At 39.0% G+C, this 12,084-nt stretch overlaps 1 protein-coding gene across 1 annotated transcript; it reads right to left on the minus strand.

Moving 5' to 3' along the window:
• Positions 1–11,037: 11,037 nt before the first annotated feature.
• LOC141301871 (serine protease 46-like) lies at positions 11,038–12,079 on the minus strand (the record flags this gene model as incomplete). Its single annotated transcript, XM_073832103.1, has 4 exons — positions 11,038–11,298; positions 11,436–11,536; positions 11,648–11,892; positions 11,985–12,079. Coding segments are annotated over 4 exons (702 nt in total), but the record flags the coding sequence as incomplete, so codon positions are not given.
• Positions 12,080–12,084: the final 5 nt, after the last annotated feature.

The following is a 12,084-nucleotide window of genomic DNA, read 5'->3' on the forward strand; positions in this document are numbered from 1 at the left end:
TCAAAAAGCAGAGTAAAATCTCAGAGTCTGAGACAGCTGGCCCACGAATGGCCCCGCCGTCATCTCTATGCTTTTCCCCCCGTCTCTCTCCTACCTCAGGTGATAGAGAGGGTCAGGGAAAAAGGATGTTCAATACTGCTGATAGCGCCGTTTTGGGAAAACCAGCCCTGGTTCCCAGCGCTGATGCAGCTGACGAGCACTGCCCCGTGGCCGATACCAGTGAGGAGAGACCTTCTCTCTCAGGCCAGCGGCTCGATTTGGCATCCTCACCCAGAGCTGTGGTCCCTTCATGTCTGGGCCACCAGCGAATATATGATGAACTCCCTAAAGCCCCTAGATATTCAGTGTTGTCTGACCTGATGTTATCAGCTCGGAATGCTGCGTCTACTGAGCACAGCTCTAGGGTCGACAGTGAAAGTAATAGCACAAGATGTGCCTGGGCAAACTGTGTGAAGACCCTTATTCTTACGTCAGCTCAGGCCGTAACCCTCCCTGTATGTACGTTTACATTAGCCGCTTTTCCACTATCGGGCCGAACCGTTCCTAGAACGGTCGGGTACAGTTCCAGTTGTGTTTCCACCTGAGCCTGGTACGGCACGGAACGATTACAAACCGTTCTCGGCCCGGAATTCTCGGCACGGTTAGACAACCGTGCTGAACCGGGCTGGTAAAATGCGTGTGCATGACGTCGCCACGCTGTTGCCTGGCTACCAGTTTCTCTATGGCTAAGCGGATGCGCAGTAAGCAGATACGATAAATATAAATGGCTGAGACACTTTGGTCTGTGGATGAAACATTTGCTCTAATATTGATATTTGGACAGAAAGAAAAATTCAACAACAGCTGGAGGGTGCAAAGAGAAACGAAAAGTTTTTAAAATTATAGCGCAGTGTCTTGCAGAGAAGGGCATTAAGAAAAGTTCAAAACAGTGCCGGGAAAAAATAAAAAACTCAAACATACATATCGCGTCCAAAAGGACAATAACAGTAGAAGCGGGGCTGTCTACTCTTGCGTTCCCAAGGCAACGATTTGACGCATTTGTATTTACATTCCAAAGAGTTCCGTTATCTGCACCACAGTGGAAAATCAAACCGTATCTGTGCTGACTGGCCCGGATCGGCACGGAACAGAACGGTTAAGCATTGAGAACGGTTCGGCCCGATAGTGGAAAAGCGGCTTTAGCGTCTGAATGACGCTGCACTATGTGGAAGAGTACGGCGTTGCCCCTCCCTCTTCCCCGGACTCCCTGTGAGTTCTCTAGGTGATTATAAACTGTATGAACCCCGGGCTTTCGCCCTTGGGTCTTTGGTGTCAGATCCAGGGGCGTCGTAGTTGGGTGAAAAGGGGGACTAAATTACCAGGGCCCCAAGTGGGGGGAGGGCCCCTGAGGAGTGAAATTTTATTTTCCTTTAAATATAATTTTAAGATCACAATAAATGTTGTTAACTAATGTAAATCAGTGATGCGCGGGTCAATGTATAAACAACCCTAATCCGACCGACGTTTTCAACTAACGCAACTCGGACCGCAAAAAAGAAAGAAAAAAAAGAAAGAAAGAAACTATTGTACCCGACCCGCTTCCTGTCTAATATTTGCGACTGACACCAGCGATTATATGCGGCTATATGCGGTGGAGATTCGTTCACTGTCAAACATCATTTGGCATTAATTAGGTAATTTTGTCAAAATAAATGTTCTTGATTACAAGAAAAATACAGATTGTTCTTGTTGTGATTTATTTTGTCTTTCCTTTATACAGATTTAAATAGTTTCGTTTTTGAAGTACTCTAAATTATGTCAGTGATTCTACGCGATTAAATATGATCAAGAATTATTTTATTTCAATCTACAGTGTAATAAGAGTTTAGAAAAAGATTAGCCTATAGCCATAAATTATATATATATATATATATATGACTACAAGCTTATTCCTTTTTTCTTAACTTTTAACTTCTTTTAAAAATTATCAAGAATATTAAATCAACTTAATAGGCTAGGTTAACGAATTTTCTTATACAAACATAATGAATGCAATTCAAAACGAAGTTTTTATAGATAAATTCAGGAATTATGAATATGACAAAATAATATTATTTTATATATATATTAATTGTATAGCTATAATAGTTGTATCAAATGAATAAGGAAATTATAGTGCCTTGAATTCATTATGTAATGTTTAATTTCGTTAGTTTCGCTCTCTGGAAATGTAAAGAAAAAATACAGTTTTTACTTGGAATTCGTTTTTAATCCCTGGTTTTAAACAAGCATATACATGAGATCATTTATATGTTATTGCTTGAATAAACGTTTAAAATAGTGCTAGAAATTTTATAATTAAGGAAATTAAACAGACCTAGGCATTTGAAAAGACATAGTGAAATGTATCTAATAATTCCAAAAAGAAAGAGAAGCATTGGACATAATCAAAATATTCGAGACATTTATTAGGAATACCATTTTCTTAACAATTTAAGATGCTGCATGTGTTTATCCAGTCTAATCGAAGTGTGCGTCTCTCCTGCGACTTTCCCAACAAAAATCCCACCCCCTCTCAGAAAATACATAAAACTGACATTACTATATGCGTATAAAATTACTGTAGGCTGTTAAAATGGTACAATGGCATTGATCAGTTCAACGTGTTGGAAATCGGGCATTTTGTCCCGCGTCAGCATTTATTCAACATAGCGCTCAACATTCAAAAGGTAAATATTATTCAGCCAATAAAGTGTAGGTCTATGTATTTCATAGAAATAGTCTAGTACTATACAAACTACAAAGGTTTAATTGTCATCTTTATTTCAAACAACCATTATTTTGGATGACTCGTAACTGCGGGTAACTGTTTTGGATTTTGGATCAACCCGTTACCCGCGCATCACTGATGTAAATGCCTGGCGACAGGGGCGTAGCAACCGGGGGGGACGGGGGGGACACGTCCCCCTCACTTTTAGAAACAGGTGATTCTGTCCCCCGCACTTTTTTTTGACCTAGCGCCAATATTTCCGCCCCTGGTCTCTGATTTGTTACTTAGATTTGAGTGAAGTAACATTTAGCCAATCACAGCGCGAATCTCTTGGGCGTCTGCCATGAGCTTCAAATCTTGTTGCTCTTGTAAACAGAATGTATTATACTGTATGAACATCACGTTTGGGTCACATGACCATACTGTCCCCCCCACGCGATCGATGTACTACGTCCCCCCCCCCCCCCTTTTTTATGGGGGGGGGGGGGGGGCCTTAGCCGATTCAGTGCACAGGGCCCAGAATTCCCAGCGACGCCCCTGGTCAGATCTCAGCATGCACGGCGTTTTACACTGGGTCCCCTAGCGTAAGATACTTACGCAGTACGAGAGACCTCTCGTAAGAGAACGTACTCGGTTACTAACGTAACCTCTGTTCTCTCTAGAGAGGGAACGAGTACTGCGTATCTTGCCGTGCATGCGCACGCTCTGGTTGCTTCGATGATGAAAAACCAGATAATAGCTGCCTACGAGTGTTGTTTATAGGCCTAGACCACGCCCTTTTAGGCGGGAAGCGACGCAAAGGGCGCGAAATGCCCCCATTGGATCTGGCGTCGCGCCAGGCCTCGCTCTATAGGCTGCTGCAGTTGCCGCAGAGCAGCCAATAGGCGCGCAAGCTGTTTCGCCTATGTCTGTATGCTGCTGCAACGCGCTTTACATTATTTCAAAATTAAGGATCATTTTTGGCTTCAATATCTCGCAGAAAAGGATTTTCCCCTAGCGTAAGATACTTACGCAGTACTCGTTCCCTCTCTAGAGAGAACAGAGGTTACGTTAGTAACCGAGTACGTTTTACCCGAGAACTACTAGTTTCAGAAACTACAAGTCGACGTCACTTCCCTGGTTTGAAAAAAGCACGTAAAAGTCCTCCTACTACATCTGTGTGCATGTCAACTTGTAGGAGGATTTTTACGTGCTTTTTTCAAACCAGGGAAGTGACGTCGACGTGTCGCCATTTGTAGTTTTTGAGACTAGTAGCGATCGGCTTAAACGTGTTTTTAAAACACTCATGGTGGACTTACAAATGTTCTGATGCAGCGTTTTGTGAGTACATAACCTATTTACACTACTGTACAAGTTTGGTAAGATTACTTGCACGTTTAGTGGTGCAATTTACGAGATACATCACATGTACCATTCACTCGTGTAACAAGCAATTCGAAAAACTCTAATATCTCCATAAATGTTTGACTAAGGTAAAAAAAACTTCGGATGGGGTATTTACATGGGCTTCGGAGTGCATAGCAATGAAGTCAATTCTACTCCGAACCATCCCTTTAAGCATTCGGAGAACACATAAATGGAACAGGCTAGCAAGTGCACGTTATTGCGTCATTACCTCAGTAAAAGGTCCGCTCTTATCATTCATTTAAAAATAATTACATCCATTTCGTCAAATTGACCCTGCACTGTTTAAACACACTTGACAGTCAAAAATCAATATGATTAAAAAGGATTTTATTGATTTAAAAACGATTATAATGCCTGAGTGAACAAAACTGCGTCCATAGCAACGCTCTGTTTTTCATGGCAACCGTGTGCCGTATACTTCGCGGTTGTCTGTTATCTAGAAATAACACACCGGAATTCAACCAAGCCATTGTAATAATATTTGATATTTAAAAATATTTATAATTTAACAACTATTTGTTAAAGACTTGTCCTATCTCACAAACAAGTTTATTTTTTAATTTCCCCAACTATTTTTACCCTATTGAGCAAAATGATCCCTTCATTCCCTTCATGACTCCGCTAACGTCCGACATTTGTATTTTTGAACAAGATAGCAAAGCTGCGCGCATAGGATTGTGGGTGATTTTAGAGCGCGAAGGCTACACTTATGCATCCTTTCCTGTGTATGGGATATTTTTCGAACGAAGGACGCAGTCCTTGGTTGAAATTCCGAGGATCCTCGACATTGGAACAGTCCTTCGACGGATGTCGATGACGTAGCATCCTCGAAATTCTGGCTTCCGAGGATCCTTCCTTGACATTGAGAAACGCCTATTATCTACATTTAGTTTAATTTAATTTCCTAATTCCTTTTTCATGCCGAGAACTCTGCTCTTGTGTTTGCATAATGATGCATTTAAACGTTAATGACCAAATCTATAATTATAAAAGTTCATAATGTTGCTGCACCTGAAATATAATGCGGATAACATTAAATAAATATTTTTATCAGGTTACACATTGATTATTTACTACGATTTGGGACATACTAATTCTATTTTCGAATACTATTTAGGACTTATAGTATGTGAATTGGGAAACAGCGTCTGATTAGTTGAATTTGACCGGATTTCCGGGAGACGCGAGTGTCGCGTTTATGTTCGGTCCACTGGGAATCAAAGCGCAGACTGATTTACTCTGCGTTTTGCTAAAAGGTGGTTATGCAGACGCCATTGGTGTTATACACATTTGCGACGTTCGCAAACAAATTACTGACTTACTGCTTGTTCTCCGTCTTCTTCGTTATCTTTCAATGCTGGTTATTTTAATGACTGACGTGTTGCACGCCAGTCTGTTGTTGTGGGGGCGTTTTCACGCACCGAAACGTGTCGCTGAACAAAACGAACTGTGATTGGTTGTTTGACATGTCGATCAAACGGTCTTATGGGCGGGCCTTGGCCAATGGCCAAATAATGGACATATACTGCGTCCCAATTCGCATACTTATACTATGCCCTTAAAGTATGTACTCTTTTTGTGAAGAAAAAGTACATACTTTTGAGTATGTAGCAGAATAGTAGGCAAGCTTTGGGACATACTACTTCGTCTTTAACGGATGCTCTGTTGCTTAGTTACCTGAATCTGAAGTTAAGTAGTAGACCATCCAGGAAACTTTGGAATACTTTTTTAAACATACTACGATTTGGGACATACTAATTCTATTTTCAAAAACTATTTTTGATGGATAGTATGCGAATTGGGACGCAGCAATAGATTTGCACCAGACCTTTAAAAGTAAACAAAAACATGCACAGACAAATCCAAATTACACCCCGTTAAGTGAATAGCAGCGAGCAACTTATTTGCTCGTGCTCGCACTTGTTCACACGTAACGCACAAGAAACTGAGCGTGATTTAAAGCCCTACTATATAGACCTTAAATTCAAGTTAAAACAATTAAAAGTTAGTTAATAGGTGGTAAAGATATGTACGAGCAGTGTTAATTAGGATATTACCATAATTTTTCACCTACCTGACTGGAAATTATAAAAACAAACACAAATGTTGTCAAGATTTTTGCCCTGGAAATCCTGGTTCAGTTTGGCCAACCACAAACACCTTTTGTTCCTCAGACAGGCGTCTTCTCCTTGATTTGTTAGAACTCTTGGCAGTCTATAGTACTCCAAATGTTTTTCCTGGTCTGACCGATTAGTACAGCCTAATACATGACAATAATTGACCATTTTCAGCAGCAATAATCAGCTAAATTTGCAAGTTCCATTCAGTTCAGTGGCACTATTTATGTTCAGTGGCCAATATGGCCAATTTATGATGTGTCATGAAAACACTCTATAGACCGTTTCTTTGTTAAAATTAAGTAATTATATATATATATATTTTCATTTACAATAAAACTAAATTGCATGTAAGGTGAAGAAACGGATCGATTTTGCTAGATCACTCATCCGTGATGAGATCTGAGATCATGTTATAACTGTACCACAATGCAAAATCCAGTTTTGTCAATGCTTTTATTCATCCTGATCATTTCGTGCTTAGGAAATATTAAAAAAAAATTCTTTGTTTTAGTTTTTGATACTTAACACACCTCAGCATAAGTATTTCAGTTATGAACCAACAGGTTTGGCTTCCTCAAGTTCAGCAGTTCACAAGTTTTCATCAATTGTCTCCCCGACATGTTTTGTGGTTGAACGTGTTTCTCTCTGCTGCCAGATAGACCGGTCTGATGCATGCACTGAAGTTAGCGGGTGATGAGAGATAAACCATTCATTTATTTCGTTTATTGTAATTCTATTAGCTTCATTCTTGTCAGGGGTAGGTAAAGAATAGTTTAATACAGCTAACATTATATGACCACAAAAACCAAACTCAGAATGTTTCTGATCTGACAGCAGAGTATCTCAACTTTGGCCTTTGAGATCCTGTTGCTACTACCTTGATCAAACTTGCCTGCCAGTAACTTTCTAGTAATCTTGCAGACCTTCATTAGATTGTTCAGGTGTGTTTGATTAGGGTCGAAGCTAAACTCCAAAAGTGAACCTCAAGGACCAGAGTTGAGAACTTGTGACCTACAGCTTAAAATCTACACAAATCATGTTCTCACTGAAGCCTGCCATTCTGTTATGCAATGTCAGAAAACAATGTGCAAAAAAAAAGCGTCTTTAAGGGTTGAACAGCTTGTCATTGACACAGTATACTTAAAGGGACAGCTCTGTACCTAACTTACCACTAAAAGGTTAGTAGTACCTCAAGGATACATTTTACTGTTGTAAGGTACTAAAATGCATCATTTAGGGGTAAAGAAGAGAAGGCTACTGCCCAAGTGACAAGCTGTTGCCGAGCCCCTAAATGTACAATTTTTGCCTTTTTTTTTTTTCTGACAGTGTTCAAAATGAGCTTTTCTTCCCTGTTAAAAAAACAGCATATGCTGGTTAGGTATGTTTTGAAGCAGCTGCTGGTTTGAGATGGTTAAAGCTGGTCATGAGCTTTTTTTATTTTGGTCCTTAGTTGGTCATGGTTTAAGTCGTTAGCTAGTCATGAGCAAGTGCTATTGCTTAAATTTAAGATTCAACCAGTTAATCTTAAATTTAAGCAATAGCACTTGCTCATGACTAGCTAACGACTTAAACCAGCTCAAACCAGCAGCCATGCTTGAAAACATATAACCTGCACATGCTAGTTTTTTCGACAGGGTTATGATTCTCTACAAGACTTGACAGCATATTAACTTTCAATAAGGGGCATTTATGTTCTGCCTTTTGTATAAATGTGATGTTGTATGTATTTGCTTAACCCTATACAGCCTGACATATGAGATAATAGAAACATTTTTTGAAATGGAACTTTTTATGATACTTTATGACTATATATATATACAGTGGTGTGAAAAAGTGAAAAAGACCAAAAGATCCTCAAAAGCTATCATGTTGAGATCCAAAGAAATTCAGGAACAAATGAGAAAGAAAGCAATTGAGAGGAATTGTTCTAAAGTGGAAAATGTTCAAAAGCCATTTCTAAAGCTTTGGGACTCCAGCGAGCCACAGTAAGAGCCATTATCCACAAATGGCCAAAACATGGAACAGTGGTGAACCTTCCCAGGAGTAACCGGCCGACCAAAATTACCCCAAGAGCGCAGCGACGACTCATCCAAGAGGTCACAAAAGACCCCAAAACAACATCTAAAGAACTGCAGGCCTCTCTTGCCTCAGTTAAGGTCAGTGTTCATGGCTCCACCGTAAGAAAGAGACTGGGCAAAAATGGCCTGCATGGCAGAGTTCCAAGACAACAACCGCTGCTGAGCAAAAAGAACATAAAGGCTCGTCTCAGTTTTTCCAGGACTAATCTTGATGATCTCCAAGACTTTTGGGAAAATACTCTCTAGACTGACGAGACAAAAGTTGAACTTTTTGGAAGGTGCGCCCATTAAATCTGGCTTAAAAGTAACAACGCATTTCAGAAAATGAACCAACTGTAAAATATGGTGGTGGTAGTGTGATGGTCTGGGGCTGTTTTGCTGCTTCTGGACCTGGAAGACTTGCTGTGATAAATGGAACCATGAATTCTGCTGTCTACCAAAAAATCCTGAAGGACAATGTCCGGTCATCTGTTTATGACCTCAAGCTGAAGCGAACTTGAGTCCTGCAACAGGACAATGATCCAAAACACACCAGCAAATCCACCTCTGAATGGCTGAAGAAAAACAAAATGAAGACTTTGGAGTGGCCTAGTCAAAGTCCTGACCTGAATACTATTGAGATGCTGTGGCATGACCTTAAAAAGGTGGTTCATGCTCGAAAACCCTCCAATGTGGCTGAATTACAACAATTCTGCCAAGATGAGTGGGCCAAAATTCCTGCACAGTGCTGTAACAGACTCATTGCAAGTTATCGCAAACGCCTGATTGCAGTTGTTGCTGCTAAGGGTGGCCCAACCAGTTATTAAGTTTAGGAGGCAAACACTTTTTCACACAGGGCCATATGGGTTTGGATTTTGTTTTCCCTTCATAATAAAAAACTTCATTCAAAAACTGCATGTTGTGTTTACTTGTGTTATCTTTGATTAATATTTAAATTAGTTTGATGATCTGAAACATTAAAGTGTGACAAACATGCAAAAAAAATTAAAATCAGGAAGGGGGCCAACACTTTTTCACACCACTGTATATGTGTGTGTGTTTTTGTTGAGTGTCATTTGATACATTAGGCTGGTTGTTTATGGATCATATGATGAGAATATAGAGCTCATACTAGATGAACGGAGAAACATTCCTCAAAAGCCTGTATCAGATTTGCTAATCAAATGATTTCTAAAAAAAAAAAAAAAAAAAGACCTATGGATAATAAACTATGTTGCTTCAGTCCCGTAAGTATTAAGTGTCTTCAAATAGCCTATTACTAACAATATCAAAATTATTCTTATTTTTACACCACTGCATAATAATCCAGATTTTCCCCCAGGGATGAATGATGGACTAATACATTGGAAGGGAAAGGGGATTTGTGTCATAGGAGATGTAGTGGAAAACAAACAGCTAATGACCTTTGAGCAAAGCGTTGTAAAATACAACCTAAATAAAAAAGATTTCTTCACATACTATCAGATACGCAGCTTTGTAACTAAAGGTCTTAAGATGCACTCGAGTGGCTTTGTTGTATCCCCACTGGAAGAGCACATAAATAAACTCACTTCATCTCGGTCAGTGTCTAAACAGTTTTACGGAATATTGATAAATGCAAATACAGACAGCTCAGATAAAACCAGGGAGTTATGGGAGAAGGATCTTGGGGAGGAAATTCAGATAGCTGATTGGAAAGCTGTATGTGATATGCCCTCTTATCTTGGGACCCTTTTCTCATTTATCTTGGGGTGAAAGAAACACGACTATTAACTTTGGGAATCCAGAATTTAGTGTGGAAAGGTTGAAAGGCTATCATATTGTACTGTATTGCAATAGCTGTACTGTTTTTTTTTATTTTTTGTTCCTAGTTTTATTTATGTAATTTCTTTTTTTTCTTTCTTTTTTTATTTAATTATTATTATTTATTTATTCTTCTTTAATAACTTATGTAATAATTTATGTTTATGTTAATACCATTTGTTTATCTGTCTTGTTAAATATGGACAGCTTGTATGGATTTTATAAAAAATCATTAAAGATTTCACAACAAGTTTGTGTTCTGGTTCTAACTAAAAGCTTTATTTTTATGTGTGTATTTTGAATAATTTAGTTTATTATTGCCTTTAAGTAAAAACTGCACAGATTTATTTATTTATTTTTTTACACTAATATTTTACAATATCTTTTTGGGATTTTATTCATGAGAGCCTAGAAATTCAAAAGTGTTAAGTATACTGTATAAAAAAACAAAATAAAAATAAAATAATGAATGATTTACTAATAAAATAATAATACTCATCAGTCTCTCAAAACCCATAGGAAATTACAGAAGGAATCAGGACAATAAACAAGGTTTCAGGACAATAAACAGCTTTATTATGGACGATACAATGTTTTCTCAGACACCCATCTTTAAAGTCGTGCTGACAGATTTCCGTAAGCACAAATTTATTTAAATTGTACAATTGTAGGTGTAATCTAACTCTGGAGTTCATTTACTAGAGAGTGTGAGTTACAGAAATAATGTACTTTGTTTTACTTGGAATATACAAAGTGTCATGATCCCACCTTAATTACTTTATTTTACTTAAATGAAAATGTATATAGCTATATTTCTAAAGAAAGAGCAAAGAGCCTGTAATACCCCATAAAATGTTCTGCATGTATAGTTTATTCAGTGATTAAGTAATAGATGGCCTCTTCAGTAAAAGGCCTGGAGGATTGCTGGGAGAGAGAGCAGAAGGATGTAGGTGAGAGAGAGGGGCGAAAAGGACTCCGCCCCATCCAGAATAGATGGGACGCTCTGGATAGTGTTAGTCAGGAAGTAGGTGAAGGGAGAGGTCTTAATGAAGACTGTGCTGTTGAAGGATGGGTTGATCTGACTGCCAGGGGGAATGGACAATATACCAGTCTGAACCCACATGTCGCCCACTCTACACAGCAGAGGACTGCCATCATCATCCTGAATGAGAGTGAGTCAGAAAGACTGTTACAAACTTAATTCAAGTCAACTAGACATAGTATGTAATAACTTAAATCTGTTTCAGTCTGAAAAATCCAACGACAAGTCCGAAGGACTGAAAAGGACTCTGCAGATACCTGCTGAACATCCAAAGGTTCTGTGCAGATGTTGATCTGTGTGCTGTTTGAAGGATCGCAGTTTACAATGGTGGTCTGGAATTCCTGAAAAGGTAGATTAGCTTAAGAGGAAAGAAAAACAAATGGGAGAGAAACAAAAGGATCATTCTTGGGGTGTCTTTGAATTTCCTGGTGGAAAAAAGTAAAAAAAATAAGTGATTATATAAACTCACATGTAAAATCCAACCTATTCCAACTAATTACTGAGCACTGAGTTCCAGGGCCAAAGCTTAAACCATACATGTCAACCGGTACATTGCCAGCGTTTGTAAATGGATGAGATAGTTGCAGGAGTGCTACACCATTGCCGAAAATATCGCCAAAAAAGACATTAGTCACATCAACTGCCACTGGCATGCTGAAGCAGCCCCATTGGGCATAATTGAGAGTGACTGACAATCCATTTGTACCCATGAATCTAAAAATTAAGAAGTTGAATGTGAGGGCACAAGTCATCATTTTTTGGGTAATTGATTTCATATAAAATAAAGTCTTTCCTGAATTGATTACCTGGCTACGCAGCTCGCAGAGGTCATGACGAATTGGTCAGAGACCAAAGTTCCTACACACTTTGGATAATTGAAGTAAGTCACACTAGCCATCCATGGCC

The sequence above is a fragment of the Garra rufa genome, chromosome 1, assembly GCF_049309525.1.
Source record: "Garra rufa chromosome 1, GarRuf1.0, whole genome shotgun sequence".
NCBI classification, from domain to species: Eukaryota; Metazoa; Chordata; class Actinopteri; order Cypriniformes; family Cyprinidae; genus Garra; species Garra rufa.